At 36.1% G+C, this 17,836-nt stretch overlaps 1 protein-coding gene across 2 annotated transcripts in view; it reads right to left on the bottom strand.

The window, feature by feature from the left end:
- Positions 1 to 470: 470 nt before the first annotated feature.
- Positions 471 to 17,836, bottom strand: part of SMCHD1 (structural maintenance of chromosomes flexible hinge domain containing 1) — a 74,066-nt gene continuing 56,700 nt past the window's right edge. For both annotated transcript variants that reach the window (XM_065753178.1, XM_065753179.1), the window contains exons 35-48: positions 17,573 to 17,660; positions 17,134 to 17,265; positions 12,976 to 13,125; positions 11,016 to 11,142; positions 10,722 to 10,841; positions 9,620 to 9,705; positions 8,584 to 8,706; positions 8,086 to 8,276; positions 7,502 to 7,611; positions 6,403 to 6,473; positions 5,251 to 5,422; positions 3,946 to 4,104; positions 3,245 to 3,362; positions 471 to 2,284 (exon numbers count right to left, since the gene is read on the bottom strand). In XM_065753178.1, the coding sequence (XP_065609250.1) occupies positions 2,176 to 2,284; positions 3,245 to 3,362; positions 3,946 to 4,104; positions 5,251 to 5,422; positions 6,403 to 6,473; positions 7,502 to 7,611; positions 8,086 to 8,276; positions 8,584 to 8,706; positions 9,620 to 9,705; positions 10,722 to 10,841; positions 11,016 to 11,142; positions 12,976 to 13,125; positions 17,134 to 17,265; positions 17,573 to 17,660 (1,756 nt within the window). In that variant the 3' untranslated portion in view covers positions 471 to 2,175. The remainder of the gene's footprint in view (positions 2,285 to 3,244; positions 3,363 to 3,945; positions 4,105 to 5,250; positions 5,423 to 6,402; positions 6,474 to 7,501; positions 7,612 to 8,085; positions 8,277 to 8,583; positions 8,707 to 9,619; positions 9,706 to 10,721; positions 10,842 to 11,015; positions 11,143 to 12,975; positions 13,126 to 17,133; positions 17,266 to 17,572; positions 17,661 to 17,836) is intronic.

Raw genomic sequence — 17,836 nt, 5'->3', positions numbered from 1 at the left:
TTCACTGTAATTAATCTTCATCCATTCTGATGAGAACTGCTGAAGATTCCACTAGTGAAATTCCATGAAATCTTCGATGATGTTGCACAACTCTGGAAACCATTCTTAATTTCCTATTTGCTTCTTCCAGGAGGGAAATGCTTCACTTAACAGTAGTTTATATACTGACCACTGAAGTCAAGAGATAAAACTTAAAAAGCAAGCACTTCTGCTAGAGTAGGCATTTAATCTAATAAAATTCAAGATCATCCAGAGGTTGAGGTGAGGTAGATGTCAGGCAGAAAATAAACGCATTTACAAGAAGTACTAAGTACTTGTAGTTAATGAATATGGTGTGGTAGGACAGCAAACTCTCCATAACAAGTGCCTGGTTCAACCCTTTAAAACTGAATAACAAGAAAATGACCAAGGCAGGACTAGTATAGTCTTTGGCTGGCATTACATGCTGTATTCAAATATATACATTTTATTTGAAAACAGCACAATTTGATGTCTACATAATTTAGATTATCGTTAATACATGAAGCTTTGGAGAGCCCCTCCTAACCTAGCAGGTGTTGTACACATAAACTGGAAAGTTTAACTAGGAATGTCATAAAGATGTGCACCAGTGACCAGCAGTATGAGACTTACAGAAGGATGGCATGATGTCTTCTGAAGTTTGAAGATCCTTTTCAGAAAACTTGTATACAAAGTGCTTCTTGCTGAGTAAATATGAATCAGTACATTTTATATTAGCTTTCCATCCAAGGCAGAAATTCTCTGAAGCTGATGTGAACCAACTCCTCCATGTCCTTGACCACTTCTGCTGTGTTTATTTATGTAGCTTCAAGTAATTGTTTTATAACGTCTAAGTTTAGCTTTCTACTCTTAACCTAACTTTTCCATCCAGTAAAACTTATTTTCAGCTGCTTAACCAGAGCCTGGCTCAAATTTTTATCTTAAGTCATGTCTGGTTCTTTTTTACTGAGTACATTGATAACAGCCTCACAATGCACTCAGAAGACTACAGGTTACCTTTGATTCTCCCTCTCACATTTCTGTGGTCTCATTTACCTGTTGGAATATTTTCTCAACTATTTTAAGATGATTTCTTAAACAACAACAAAAAATAATATTTTGTTTTAGGCACTTAAGGGAAGTCAACAAAATCTACTGATTTATGTTTTAAGACTAGAGAAATCCTTACAAATAAATGTCTGTTTGGATATCTGCAGTTTCCCCGTGATTATTCTAACTCCTGTTTCACTCCCTATTTCCAACTCTTAAAACACACACACGGATTAACTGTAAATATTTTTCTTTTTCCCTTTGGGATATCACCATTTTCTACTGAAATCCTTACGTCTCCATTACACTTTGGGTGTCATGGACCAATTTTGATCTGCTTAGCAGTAAGGCTGTTCCGTGAGTGCTGTTGTAGTACAGATGTTAAGAGGTCAGCATTGTGACAATAACACATCTCATTCGCACCCATGAAATGCAATCTTTTGCCATTCTCCCAGTCCTCAGAAGAGCTTCCTGGTAAACTTGTTAAACTTTTCATACTCACAAGTTATTACTTCGTTGTTTCTCCATTAAGGAGAAATTTCTGAAGGTGATATAAATTTCCATGTCAACATCTTGAACAAAACAATGGCTTTTTGTTAACAACCACAAAGACTACAGATGGCTGCGGTTAGATTTCATTACATTGTGTCTCCAACCCCCTCTTGTTAATTGATATTATAATTCCTTGATAGTTCATTGATCAAAGAGCAGCCCTGAAAATTCTCCTCCCCAGGACAGGCTGTTTTTTAAGCAAGTTTCATTTCATGATACAGTCTGCTGACTCAGCTGTTGCAATCGATCACAGTGTCATTGTTTTGTATTGCAGCAATTTTATTGAAAAGTCTCAATTCTTTTCATAAATAAAAAACGATATATCTTTTTTTTTTCCTTCTTCCTCCACACACGAACATAAGAACTCTGAAAGCTTTTGGAAAATGAAAATCAACTATACAAAAATTAGGCTATCCATGTTAAATACTTAGACTTTTCTCGCTACTAACTGGAATACATTTATATCTTTTATCAGTATAAAAATCTTCATAGCAATGGGTAATACAACATGAATATTTCCCTTAACTGAAATTATTCACATTTTCAATATATAGACCAGCAAATGTCATCAGTCTATGCCTTTCTCTTCCGTGCAGTTCCATTAAGTTCTGATGGTGGTATCTGCAGTAGTTGCTGTTGATGCAGTTGCTTCTTAGGAGCAGAGGAAAAACATTCTTCTGAACTAAAAAAAAAATAACAAAACAAATGTCACAGCACAGTAGCTCATAAACCAAGACCTTCAGTTTTATATACTCCTGCTACAACTGGATGCAAATACACAGAGCACCAACTAGTAGAAATATTATAATCCCTGTTTTATGCAGAGCTTCTTATTCTCATCAATACTTAGAAAAAATCAGACACCATAGTTTAAATATTAAATAATTCAAATACATAACAACTTAAGTCCCACACACAGATAAAAAAGCGAAGTATGTATATGATATATCATAGTGTGAAAATTCATTCTGAGATTTACAGAACACAACTGAGTAAGATTTAAATAATCTGAAAAATATGACTGAAATTCAGCAAAGGAGATATAAGGAATGGAAAATTCAGTTTCACAGCATTTTAAGGATATTATGTTACATATTTCACTTTTTTTTTGTTCATACTACTGTTCATCAACCACAGAGGCAACACAGAATCATAGACACAGAGATAACTGTGTTAAATACCATCTTATTTTGGACAGTTAGCTAGAGAAAGCTACATCAGAATGACTCTCTCTGCTCATCTGCACAGTATTTGTCACTAAACCATATAAGAATGTACAGACCAACCTATTTCAGATGTTTCTAGGGATTAAGAGTTGAAAATACTGGAAATATGTGAATGCATAAAGGTGCCAGTCGAAAGTGAAAACGGAATTAAAATTAGTAAGCAAATGCTTAAAATCAACCTTAAACAACAGCAGAAGCCTTAAAGGAAAAAAAAATCCCACCAAAACATTGGAAGTCAGACACACACCAACCCTATTTTTTGTTGGTTGTTGTACACGAGTACGTAATTTAAAATAATCTCCCATGCAAAAGGAAAAAAAGAAAAGAAAAAAAAACCCAACACCCTAAACCCTCAAAAACATTTCTTGCTTTGAATTCAGGCTATGGAAAAACAATGACTGTGTTGGAATAGTTACCTATACAATTTTTTTACAGATTCTTTTCGCATTCTTTTGGGAGGGATGGGGGTGTCAGGCATATCGGGGATTGCAGGCTGAAGTAATGATTCCGAGACTTTATCTGATGGAGTCATACCTATTAAGAAATTGCAGGCAAGAACAAATTAAAAAATAATTTTTCATTTAATTGCAGTTGATACAGAGTATACAATAACTTCTGAAGTATATTTTGAAGATGCACAGTTCAGCTGATAACAATGTAAAATGTCTGTAACTACGAAATAGTATCTGTGCAGAATCAGGGGTGTTTCTTTTTATAGCAGAGTGTTTTGGTTGTGTCTCCTTAGCAAAAGCAATTCAGCTCTTTGCCTACATAGTCATATCAAAAAGAATTGCAGCGTTCTCCACAACTGGGCAAGTTAGATGTACAGTTATATAATCTCAGTGAGATCATGGTCTGATGTTCACAAGACAAAAACTGCACATGTAATACAAATATTTCACACAGCAGTGCTCATCTAGGCTCTATCCACACTGTACTACACAGAGTTTTTACATCCTTTCCCAAAAATTAAACATCTCTAAGCCCTTATGTAACAGAAAGAATTTACTTTCATGGTTTGTACTTGCTAGCTTGCAAGTGTAGGATACATCTGGATGTAATTAACAGTTCTCATCCTTTACAACAACAGAGTTAACAAAATCTAAGAGTAACATACCCAATTTTTGTTCTATAAGCATGAGGTTTTTCTCTTGTTCAGCAAGCTCCTGTTTTTTCTTCAGCATTTCTGGAGTGTTAAGTGATCTCAAATGTAAATCAAGATCTTTATTTACATCATCAAGTTTCATAACTGCTGCGCGGTATTGCTGAAGAAGATCTAATTGAAGAATACAATATTGAAACACAAAACACTAAATACACGGTTATGTAGTGTACAATCTGTAAAAAACACAAGATTCTTAAGAAAACAAAGCACTAGTGAAAACCCCACCCAAGCTTAACAATGGATCAGTTCCTTTCTTAAAATGACTGTGAAGAGATGCTGGAAAAAAAATCACATATTTTGTTGTTTGTTTTTTAATTCTAAGCAGTTAATCAGACCAGAATAAAGTACCAGGAAACTGAAAATTCCTGTGGCAAACGCTTCTTTACACAGCCTGTTGATTGCTTGCTTGTCACTGAACTCTACCTTCAGTGCTACTATGAGTGTTCCTAGTATGTTTTGTTTTGGGTGTTGCAAAGCTGAAGCTACCGTTAATGCCTTGAATTCTAGTCCACCTTGTGGAACAAGAGAAAACGTACCCAGTTTCATTTTGTCACACTAACGAGGACATTTAAACAAGGCAACAGCAGTACAGTTAATAAAGGTTTATTGTTCTGGCAAACTATGTTACTCTTGTTAAAGTAAGAGGCAAATGTTTCTTTGTCCAAGCACTGGATACATAAAAAAAAAAAAAGGGGTTCAAGTTGGGCCAATCACACTTGCTTTACTTTTGCTGTATAAGGAAGCTTGCTTAACTAACAAAGCTTAACTAAGCACTAGATTATCTGACAAAAAAAAAACCAAATCTATGTGTTTGTAAAAAATGCAATGTGTACTAAATCCAGTGTATTTTAATTTGTAACTCAAATGCTTACTATGTTATTCCTAGATGCAATATGTTGCAGAGCAGGGTTGTTCTCTTCCTACTGCTGATAGGACAAGGTGAATTGGCCTCAAGTTGTACCAGGCAAAGTTTAGGTCGGATATAAGTAAAAGCTTCTTTACAGAAAGGGCTGTTAAGCACTGGAATAAGATCCCCAGGGAGGTGATTGAGTCACCGACTCTGAAAGTGTTTGAAATCCATCTGGATGTGGTGCTCAGGGATGTGATTTAGCAGAGGGTTGTTAGAGTTAGGGTAGTATGGTTGGACTCGATGATCTTTAAGGTCTTTTCCAACCTGAGTGACTCTATGATTCTACAGCTCATTTATGCTAATTTGAAGGTTTCATTTTTATGTTACATAACAGAATATTAACCCACCTATCTGTCCAGTGAAAGTAGAATAAAGTTTTGGCACAGGTGCTCCAAATACCATTCCTCTGAGTTTGTCCATTGGAGGAGCTTTGTTCTGAAGGCCTCCAAATTTTCCATTGCTGCGAATCCTGTCTCCTTCCCTAGTCAGCAATGTAGGGCAATGTGTAATTTTTACAACCTACGCAGGTACAGAAAGCAACATTAAATTAGTAACTCCACTGAGAATTAAGTTTTCAGAAATGCTTGTGAAGTTTAGCATCTTTTAACCATAAAGTTGCTAATTCTGTAATAGTATTTTTTGAAATTGTGTTTCTTGATTTTTGCTTTCAAGTAATGCACAAGACTCAAAGCAGCTGAAATCTAAGGGATTTATTTCTTATAACGTGTTCAATACAACTTCTACAAAGTTTATGAAATTTATTTGTAATAGGTAAAACTGCTTTTCCCAGACAGACCCAAATGATCAGTCTCCTAACACTGATTAGCATCTACATCTGACTTCCTTGTCTCTTCTGTTTGACTTTGCAGTTAGAAGAATGTTTTTTGATTACAAAAAGTCTGTGTTTTTTACTATGACTAATTCCATATTCCTGAGATGGAAACACTTAAAACTTTCTTTGTTCCTAGGTTATCAGTTAGCAATAGTTAGTTAAAAGTTAGCACAGAACAGAAGAGCTGATTTGGCACAAAGTATAGGACATCCTCAAGAGACTCTCATCTTTAATTTGTCCAGTTAAACCCCAGTAAACTGTCAGAAAAAGGTCTAATAAGTTTCACATGAAGTTCTTAGACATTTTAGTGTGTCTGAAATTTCATGATGTGCCTCAAAATAATTCTATTACATACACAGGAACTAGGAAAGTACTTAAGAATGTGCATTTAATATTAACAGCAAAACTACAAATGTTGGCCTCTGGTAATATGTTCCCATGCTTCATGTCAACATTCACATAATGGAATTTCTTTAATGGATATAATTTTGTCAGTGCCAATATTAAGGATTCTATTCTCTGTTGTGCAGCATGATACACTTACGAACAATAAGCACATAGCAGCACTTAACTCAGCAATTAACTACTCAACATTTGCAAAATATTAAATATGTAGCCCAGTTATATATTTGTTCTAAAAAAAGTATCAGGAATAATTGAAACATACCTCTTTTCTGTAATGGTTTGCAGCATCCAAGTTATCTATAATGATAGTGTCACCCAAAAGCATCCCAAACACTAGAAAATAATAATAATAATAATGATAATGAGAACAATAACAACAACAATAATTAAAAAAACAACCCAAACCTGAAATGTCTCTGCAACAAAATAACTGTTTTGAAAAAAGAATTCTGGGATGTCACTGTTGTACCTTTTCAGATATGCAAAAGGGAATTTTGTATTACATAGGGATAAGTATTATCTTCTTGAATTAAATTTTATTCTGAGGTGATTTAAATTATGCAATATTCTGTTCTGAATAGAGAATTTATTAAAATTTAGTATGTTTAATTGCCTTATGGCATAACTAACTCTATTTCCCACTGCGTTACTCTCTTGGTATCTAATATTTACATTTATAAAGATGTAGACAAAAAAACACCAAGCTTCAGGAAATTACATAAATGACATCGACTCCTCTGCAAATGTTGTTCTTGGTTTCTTAATATACTGGAAAGTTTTTACATATGATTAAAAAAAAACTACTGAACTAATTATAGATTCTAACTTATGATATAAAGGAGATCTACTTGGTTTAAGCAAAGGAATGTAGGAAAAAGTACGTATTGCTTCACCGTTAGAAAGAGCAGGGGAATGCAGTTCCCTAAACTGGAACCTACATAAAAACAGAAAGATTATTCTAATTCTACATATTTAACTATAAAAGATACAGTTACATACAGTCTGGTCAGAATGTATATTAATCTTTGCAATACAAACTTCTGAGAGAAGAAAATCAACAGACATGATAACTTCTGCAATAGTTAATATAAAATTAACATCTTGTGTCAGGTTCTGTTTGAATGTATTGGGGAAACAGATAATGCTGCATTAGATTGTGGTCATTGCTGGTGTTTTCACAGCTGTTTGTCTGCAAGTACTTAACACTAATGTCACACTCCTTGGATACACAAGGAACATACACAGTTTTTGGAAATCATATGTCCTAACGAAGATTACTGAACGAGTTCTGTTTTGTGCCGTTTCTCTATTTTATTTATTAAAACAAAAATGTTACTAACAACTTCTTTGATATCATTTACCTGTTTGACAATGTTCTACATTATCTGGAAATGTTAACAGATCTCTGGCAAATACAGGATTTCCAACAGGTTTGAAGTAGATTTTTCCATTTCTTAAGTGAGGTAAAGGTCTAGTTAAAGAAAAGGGAGAGTGAGGAAGGAGAAGAAAAAGTGTTTTATCTTTATTTCATTATTGCTTCTAACTACCTAGTCAGAAATTTAAAACTGAACTGAATGCATTTTAGCATTTCTGTATTATAGGATAAATGATCTCAACAATAAATTTTAGGGAATGTACTAGAGTTAGACTTCTTAAGAAGTTAGGGTATGACTGGAAGCACTAGAATTATTAAACAAAAGTTAATGCTTTAGTAAACAGGTAGAGATGAATAAAGCAAATGGAAAATTTTCTTTGCTTTTCAGGAGCAACATCCTACTAAATGAAGAACAGTATTTAGTTAAATGTGTAAATCTGGGATTTCAGCTCAAATTTAAAATATTACCAAGTATTACAAAAACAGAAATTTTACTTTACACTCTCAGTCTTCGATATTAAATAAACACATAAAACAAATGCAGAAACGTCACTGTTTTTTTTCCTCTACCTGTTCCAATCAGGGAGTGTCTTCTTGTAAATAGAATCAAGAGGTAACACTTGCTGTCGGCCTTGCGTCTCATCAAAAATAGAACGAGCAGCTTCAGTAGTCAATGTGACTACACAGTCCATGTCGCTGGCCAAATGCCAAGAGATAACTTTCGCTGCCTCATTATCCTCAATTTGTGCTAAATGTGCAATCTGTACCACAGAAGTGAGAACAGTCAAAACAGAGGCCAAGACCGCGTCTCCTTTTCATGCAAATCACAACCCTCCTCCAACTTCAATCAGACATAATTCCCCTGCTGATGGCTCCCTTAGGACAGCTGGCCATTGCATGGGGTAAGACTGAAAAGATTCTGTGAAATCTGTGAATGTTATCTTTTTCTTATCGCACCTCAAGAATTACTGAGATCTTTAGATGTCTATTTTTTCATCACTATCAATTCCTGGAACTAACAAAACACATTTGAGAAGATTCTTTGGTAAAAAAAAAAACAAAACTCACCTTCCCTAAAATATCCTGGTTGCCTTTTGGATAGTTCGGGAGGGTACAAGTCCGCCTTGGCTGTTTCATTAATCCATCCTGATCCAACATCTTTTGTTTTATAAGAGAATCCACGTATTGAAGCTGAGAATTGAAATTTAGAGTTACTGAGCAAATATCACAGGGCCAACTCACAGAAGCAGTTATTTTATCTGCTGTGAATCAAGTTCCAAATAAAGTAATTCAATAAACTGTAAATGTATAGGGGAGCACTGCACACTGCAGCTATAAGCTTTTTTATTTCTATACTTCTTTAAGCTCTCAGGGGTCTTTTCAAAAAGAGTTACTAGATCTTGATTACAGACAAAACCAAAGAAAGTTTAAATTAGCAGGAATTGGTAACCACGAATGGAGAAGAAGAAATCATTTTAGAAAGGCAATATGCCCAGGCCTGGAGAACTTAGGTTTGATTGTTGTATGATCTGTTAATTTGTGATTAATAACTGTAACTCATTTTCATTTGATCTGAAGATAAGTAATGCAAATAATTATTTTTTCAGAACATTAGTAGTTTGAAAAATTTCTTAAAAGACTTCCTTAAAATATAATTGGATGTTTATGGAAAAGTAGTAGTGGGATACATTGCCTTGAATCCTTTAAACGTATTCTTATGTCAGCTTTTGCAGCAGCATATGAAATTCTCTATTCTCAGTAAGAGTTTTAGTTTGGATTATTTATGCCAGAATATATCTAGCATATATTGGTCAGCCACTATTAATAATAGTATTAACAGCAAACCACTGCTAACCTTAGCAGAAAGGCAAAAACAAGATCAGGATACAAAAGTATACAGTGGTGAGACAGTGAGACTAGCGGAACAGTTAAAAAAAAAAAAGTCTGGTAATGATCTATACATTTTCCTCATGGCTTACATTTTCAGATTTGTTAGCAGATGTTTGTGTAATTACTAGCATGATTTGATAATGATGCAGAGACTGTATTAACATTCAGATTTACATTTAAGATGTTAAGAATTTTAGAAAGGAATAAGCCATACTGTATTTGTCTGTGGTAATTCAATTTGGTGTTTTCTCAGTTCGTTCCTCAGGTGAGTTTCTCTTGTTTCAGCTTGTTTAACCTGACCTGAAACCAATAAAATAAACAGATAATTGGGAAGGGAACATTTATTGCAGATTTTCTTATATCTTTTCAGTATTTTCAGACTTATGCCACCCAGTTGATGATATCTACTTCTCAGTTCCAGCACAGAATATCAGGATTTGTCCACAAAAATCCTGTGCTTTGTCCTTAAGTACTTTCAGGAGCAGTCATCTCCTGTAGCTTCAGGAAGCAATGGAGCTAGCACTTACATGAGTCTGAGAATATAAGTTCTTTCTTCTTTTATCCTTTCCAATTGTCTTTCCAAGTCCTCCAACTGAGAAAATGGCAATAGGGAAAGGAAGAATGGTAGCTGGCACTACCCTCTCTTGTTCCCTATGTGAAAGGCCAGATCTGGGACAGTGTTTCCTCAACTTACATCCCAACCAAGGCAAGTTTGAACACATTGCTTCCCACATTCTCTATGCAAATGGTTTTACTCATATTTGAAAATATTTTACAGCGTAAGGTTGTACTCTAAATTACTCTCTAGAAATGTGCCAGACTCTGAAAATATGAAGCAAACCTTTTTGCCTTTTATATTGGAATTCAGGAATTTGCATTCATAATGGGAATATGCAGTGGGCAAGTTACAGAAGCATAAACAAACTTGATCAACAAGGAGAAAGATTTGAAGAAAACAATAACGCAAAGAAAATGTTTTCTCTTTCTCATTTCTGCAGTCGCTTTCACAGTGCTTTTAACAGACTTCATTATTACATTTGGTGAGGAATGTACAGAGAAACAATGAATATTTAGACAAGTTCTGAATAATGTACAAAGGGTCAAATGCACAAAAGAAAAGTAACATTCATATGTATGCATGAATAACTTTCTTCAAGAGGGTTATCTATATATTTCATCCCCTAGGCTTTACTGCTAATGCAAAGCACTTCCACTCCCCTCTAATTAATCTCAGGACTTCAATGCTGATTTTGCCTCTTGAAGGAAAAAATATATATATTGTCAGGAAATTTATTTATATACTTGACTGCACTTACATTTCATTTCATTTACAAGCTGATTAGTAGTATCAAACCAATTTCTGTAAACACCTATCGACTGAGATAATTGGTCTCTCTCCCTTGTAAGTGTTGCCATCTGTTGCTGCTTCTTGAAATCTACATGAAAACAAAAGATATAGTTAGAAGAAATTACAGTAACGTATTTAGTTTATTTAAACATGAGCAAAAATCTATTAGGCTGTTACACAGTTTTTAGTATTAGTAGTACTTAGGACCTAAACGTAGTCTGTTCTAGGGACAAACAAGCATTTTAAAGCACATGAAACATACCATTGTAAAACATAAATGACAGACGGTATGGTTCCAAAGGTTTTTTCAAACCTGGCAGATCTGGCTCAAATACAAGAATATATTCAGTACTATCTCTTCCAGGACTGTTTTCAGCCAGCACTAGGTTCTAGTTTAAAAACAAATAAAGAAGCGTAAGTTCAAAGTAACACACAAAATAAAATAAACAATGTTCAAATAATAAAATTAATAAAATTGCCTAACAGATAACATATATATAATACTACCACAGGTATAAATATTGGCTTGGAAATATCTTCCATTTCCTATACATTCATTTTCCTAATAAAAATAAGTAAAATATGAAGATTTAGCAATAAGTAGTGTATTATTTTAGAACTGAGGTTGTTTTACCTGCTTAAAGAGTCTGATTTTTAGTTACATATTTTATTGGAGAGACATATGCTCAGAAAAAATACTTTCTGCATCATCCCATAGGCAAGATTTCCTCAGATGTACTTCATACAGCATTGTGAACAAATGTAAACAGAATATTAAGAACCAAATGCATAAACACATGGAGGGGAAAATCATCTATCCCAAGTGCTGAATTAAAATTACTGCTGTTAACATGGAAGTAGACAGCATGTTCAAAATGAATGAAAAGTATATATCTAGCATGCATCCAATTTCTCAGAAATCTCTTATATATATATATGTGTACCTTTTTCTTTGAAAACTTATACATTTTCCTTCATTAAACAAATTTCGCCTTCCTGAAGCTTGACACAGAGGTAAACATGACAAGATTATCACCTGCATTATGTTGATGCTAGTTGTATAAGATTATGGTTCTTAACATGACGGAGCAACTTCAAGGTATTTCAAAAAACACAACTTCTTCCCATCCCCCTCCAATTACTAACCATATGAAGAGTATGTTAATACACAATCAACTAATCCTTTCTGCATGAGTTTTGTGAGCTGCCTAAAGTCAGAGAACTCGCTGCAAAGTACACAACCATAAACTGCCTGAAGAAGGGATTCCCTAAAATGGAACTGCTGCTAGTGGGGGAGTGGGGAACAGAAACCACTGTCAAAGGCAGTAGAATTTCATCAGATCACAGTAAAGACACAGCAGAAGAAAACCAAACAAAAATCAAATCAACCCAGCAAAATGCAAGTAGAAGGAGAAAACATCTGCTTACAGAAAAAAACCTCAACACTATTCACCTCAACACTAGTAAGTCACGTAAAAAAATTAATCTGTTTAAATTTCTACCAGGTGCATAGACGCAAGATTAATGGAGAAATGGAGAAATTTATTAGACTACTGGTTCTGTTCCCTATATATGCGTGTGTGTGTATACACACCTATTTTAGCACGGGAATAGACCTGTTGACTAAAATTCTCTGCAGGCTGTTAGGAAAGACATCATGAGCATTCTACTTAGAACAAATGAGTGACTGTCTCCAGTTATTTTTTCTGATAAGCTTTGAACAGTTTCTGATTTTCTGCACATGCATGTTTTAAAATCCACCTTTTATACTACACTTTATAACAACCATTACGAATGGAATTCATATATTTAAAAAATTCAATCTGTATTTGTTGAAAAAAGTGACTGGGATGGCATGACTACAATACACAGTATTTTCAGAGGCATGTAAGAGCTCTTTAGCAAAAAGTATGCAACTAAACAGGCCAGAGATTCATACTGAAATGTGCCAAAGCATTTTTAACAATCAAGATGACTGATTACTAAAACAACGTGCAAAAGGAAGTGATAAAATTTTTTCTTTAATTCTTCAAATAAGAACAGGATACCCTTCTGTAAAGCATATGTAAGTTAAGTTAGCTTGATAAAATGTAAAGAGAGTAAGATAAAATTGAACTAAATATATGTGAGGAGGTTAGACTAAATGACTATAAGATATAAAATACAAAATAGGCTTCAGTAGATTTGTAGCTCATGGAACTGTGAATTTCAGTCACACTTACAATTTGAGCTGATCCTCTGTCAAATGGGAACACAATTGCACTGATTTTCCCCTGAAACTGTGGGATCTCTGTATCATCTTCATTGGGGCTCTTAATTTTTGCTATTATTCTTCCAACTAAGTCAGTTCCAGTTTGATTGTTGTATTCATCCTGTAAGTAAAAGAACAGAAAAGTTAGCTTGAAGCATGAACAAGAACCAAAACAAGTACTTCATTCATAAAATCAAAGAATCATCTAGGTTGGAAAAGACCTTCAACAAAATCAAAGTCTAACCATCAACCTGACCTACCAAACCCTGATGCTAAACCACATTCCTTAGTGCCACATCAACACCTCTCTCAAATACCCAAAGGGATGGGGACTCCACCACCACCCCGAGCACCTTGCTCCAATGTATAATCACCCTCTCATTGCAGAAATTCTCCCTAGTGTCCAATCTTAACATCCCCTGGTGCAAACTGACACTGTTTCCTCATAACCTTCTCACTGAAACCTGTGTGAGAGTGATAATGTTTCCTTTCATCATCATTTACTAAAATCAACCCAAATTCCTTCAGCTGCCCTTCATATGTCTTTTTTTCCCTAATTCCCTCATCAGCTTCACTGTTCTTCTCTGCACACAGACCCAAAACTGCATGCAAAATATTCAAGGTGTGATCTTACCTGCGGCACATACAAGGGAACAATCAATTCCCTAGTTCTGCTGGCCACATTAATTCCAATGCAGGCCAGGATGCAACAGGCCTTCCTGGCTACCCAGACATGCTGCTGATTCATGTTCAGCTGGCAGCTGTCCAGCACCCCGATGTACTTTTCTGCTAGCCAGCTTACTAGCCAGTCTTCCCCAGCTGCTGCATGGGATCGGTATGACTGAAGAGCTGGACCTAGCACTTAGCCTTGTTGGATGTCATGTGACTGGACTAAGTCCATCAATCCAGTCTATCCAGCTTCATACCCTCAAGCAAACTGGACAGTGCTGCTTAACTTGGTACTTCTGAATTTACTGAGTGCACTTGATCTCCCTCCAGATCACTTATAAAAATGTCTAACAAAACTTGACCCAAGACTGATCCCCAGGCAACATCACTAGTGACCAGCTGCCAACTGGACTGAACTCTGTTCATCGTGACTTTTCAAGCCTGACATTCCAGACAGCTTTTCACCCAGCAAAATGTACACCTGTTCACATCAGGAAAAGCTACAGCCCTTTTCTCAACTATTAAGTGAGTTATCTTGTCCTAGAAGATTCCGATAGCCAGGCAGGACCTACCTTTCATAAACACATGTTGACTGCTTCTGATTACCCAGTTATCCTGTACGTGCTGTGTGATGACACTCAAGATGATCTGTTCCCATTAGATTACTGGCTTTTTCTTGATCCCTGTTACTTTCTTCCAATTCAGAGGCAAGGTAACCTCAGAACAATTGGCCTTACTCATACAGACTGAGGCAAAAGAAGGCATTAAGTCATTCAGCCTTACCCTCATCTTTGCAAAGTTGTGTAACAAGGCCAAGAGAACTCTGATATTAGACAGCAGCAACTATCTACAATATAACAGTAAATTACATAGGCTTATTTCTGCAGCCTTGCCTACCAGTTTCTGGATGACATTAGAAGTGACATTTAGCATGCTGTACATGTAGAAGAGCACAGAAAAGGAATGAGACTTGCTCTTCTACAACATCTCTGGATTTGCAGGTTACTGAGAAGGCTCAGCGTAACTGAAATTTCTCCTGCAAAAACTTCCACAAACAACAAACCTGCAAAAACTTTTAATGAAATATGTATAATCAGACAATACTTTTATCCTTGACCCTACAGGTTGAAAGGATGCCCTACACAGGGAAATCTTTTTGACTGATCATTCAGTATGTTTATTTTTATATCTGATTAATACAGCTTATACTTGACTGACTGACAGTCTCTCCATTCAGATCTGCTCAGATATGCTTCCTGAAAGTCAAGAACTGCTTTGTTGTCTCTGTGCACGCACACATTCCACGTTCTGTGGGTCCAACTATGGGCATAGGCTGTCTTTTATCCCTGAGGGAAACTGAATATTCTGCAAAAATGAAAATGGGTATTTCTCTTGTAGGTGGCTATAGATTAAAGATGTCATCATGAAAGGCACGTTATTCCTAAATTCACATGCACGTACCACATTAACCTAGAACTAACTTTCCAGTGCAGCTCTCTTATAAAATACTTAATGCATAATAAGAGCATTAAATAATGAAGTAGAATCACAGAATGGTTTGGGATGGAAGGAACCTTTGAAGATCACCGAGTCCAATCTTCCTGCCATGGTCAGGAATAGCTTCCACTACATCAGGTTGCCCAAAATCCTATCCAACCTGACCTTCAACACTTTAAGGGATGGGGTATGCCCAACTTCTCTGGGAACCCTTTGCAGTGCCTCACAACACATATAGTGAATAATTTCTTCCTTTTATGTAAAACTTCCTCTCTTTTAGTTTAAAGCCACTACCCATTCTCCTATCATTACACGCACTTGGAAGAGAGTCTCACTTTATCCTTCTTAGAAGCCCCCCCCAGCTCAAAATACTGGAAAGCAATAGTAATGTCTCCCCAGTCTTCTTTCTTCCATAATTTCCTTGTAGAAGTGTTCCACCCCAAACTGGTGTAGCCTTCCTCTGTACTCACTCTAATAAGACCATTTTCTTATGTTTAGGGTCCCAGTGCTGAACACAGTACTCATGAGAGAAGGGCAGGAGGGGAGAACCGGAGTCCTCAATCTGCTAGCCAAACTTTTTTGATGCAGTCTTGGTTATGATTAGCTTTCTGTGCTGCAAGTGTGCACTGACAACTCAACTTTTCATCCATCAGTAACCCCAAGTCCTCCTCTGCAGGGCTGCTCTCAATCTACTGGTCCCCAGTCTGTACTGGTGTTTGGGATCTCTCCAACTCAGATAAAGGACCTTGCACTTGGCCTTGCTGAACTTCATGAGGTTCGCAAATGCCCATTTCCTCAAGGCTGTCAAGGTTCCTTTGGATGGAATCCCTTCCCTCTGAAATATCAATTGCACCACTTAGCTTGGTGTCATCAACAAAGTTGCTGAGGGTGCACTCAATCGCTCTGTGTCATTATTAAAGATAATAAACACTACTAGTCCAAGTATGGACCCCTGAGGGACACCACTCTTACTGATTTCCACCTGAACATTGAGCCTTTCAACCACAACTCTTTGGATGCAGCCATTCAGCCAATTTCTTATCCACTGAATAGTTCACCTTCCAAATCCCTCCCTCCCCAGTTTAGAGATAAGGATGTGAGGGACTATGCCAAAAGCCTTACAGAATTCCAGGCAGATTATATCAGTTGCTTTTCTAATGTTCACTGATTTAGTCCTTCCATCAACGGCCACCAGACTGGTCAGGTGCAATTTGTACTTTGTGAAGCCACGGTATTTAAAATATCAAATAAATACATATCAAATCATCTCCCTGTCTGCCATACACAGCTTCAGAGAGGATCCATTCTAAGATTTTCACAGGCATAGAGGTGAGACTGACTAGTTTCTGGGGTCTGTCTTTCTACTCTTCTAAAAATATGGGAGAGATTTTTCCCTTTAACCAGCCATTAGAGACTTCACCCAAATAGCATACTTTTCAATGACAGTGATTTGGCAGCTCCACCAGTCAGCTCCCTCAGGATCCTGGAATGCTTCTCAGAGGGTCCCTCAGACTTAAGTATATTTAGGCTCATCCAAAGGTCTTGAATCCAATGCTCACAGTGGAATTTCTCAGTCCCTGCCTTGAGGTTAAGGGACTTAAGAGACTTGCCAGTGAAGACTGAGGCAAAAACAAACAAAAACCAACCCAACAACAACAACCCTTCTCAGTTTATGAATCTTAATACACTTTACGTTTTTGAAGGCTATTTTTAGGTTTGTTTTCAACACATAGATGTGGCAATTAGGGACATGGTTTACTGGGCATGGTGGTGATGAGTTGATGGTTGATCTAGAAGATCTTAAAAAATCTCTTGCAACATCAGTGATTCTAGATTTAAAATAAACATTTAATGGCTTTAGCCATATTTATTAAAACAGAAGACAGTAGCAATGCCTTACAGCAAAACACAACTCATTTTTATCCATTTCTCTAATGATGATTTTGTACAAAAGTATAGTTACCATTACGTGGAGGCATAAGTCCTTGACCAGTGTACGGCTAGTGATTGTCCGAACATTGGAAACTGCTGGAGTAGCTGGTAAAGAATCAGGTAACAAGCGTACTGGGTCATTGGGTACAACTTCAACTATAATCTATCAGAAAAGGAAGAGGAATAAAGTAAAACAAACCAAAATGAGGTCTGATGGAATTCATGACAGTCCACCTACACACAGTTGCTCAAAATATACTGAAACAAGTGCATATGAAATATACTGACAGTCTTGAAGCAAATTTAGGATAATCATGAAGTAGTTCTACTAGGTTACAAATTATGAAGTTCTGTTACTCTCCCAAATTTCTGCTTAATTACAGAGCTGTAACTTTTTGCACAGTATCATAGTATTTGATGGTTCTCTATTACATGTTCTTGGTTACATGTAATTAATTACACTTTCAAACCTGGTCACTGCTGAGCATGTTTGTCTTATCCATTGCAAAAGTGAACTGGATACTGTAAGTGCCCACTCTCTCTGGAATCACTTTATCCCTAAAGTAATCAAAAGACAAAACAAACAGAAGTTGAAGTGACAAGTAAATAAGTATGCAAGAAATTCAAATTTTGAGCAGTCCTCTTAACTGGGTAGAATTCTGTTGAGGCACGACATATGTAATAATCTGTAACAACCTTCAACAAGAAAGCCACAGAAATTTCTCAAGAACTCT

Source organism: Cyrtonyx montezumae, unplaced genomic scaffold (assembly GCF_038088225.1).
Source record: "Cyrtonyx montezumae isolate F1298 unplaced genomic scaffold, pur_monq_1.0 scaffold_8, whole genome shotgun sequence".
In the NCBI taxonomy this organism is placed as follows: domain Eukaryota; kingdom Metazoa; phylum Chordata; class Aves; order Galliformes; family Odontophoridae; genus Cyrtonyx; species Cyrtonyx montezumae.
This window is presented reverse-complemented; position numbering and strand designations above follow the sequence as displayed.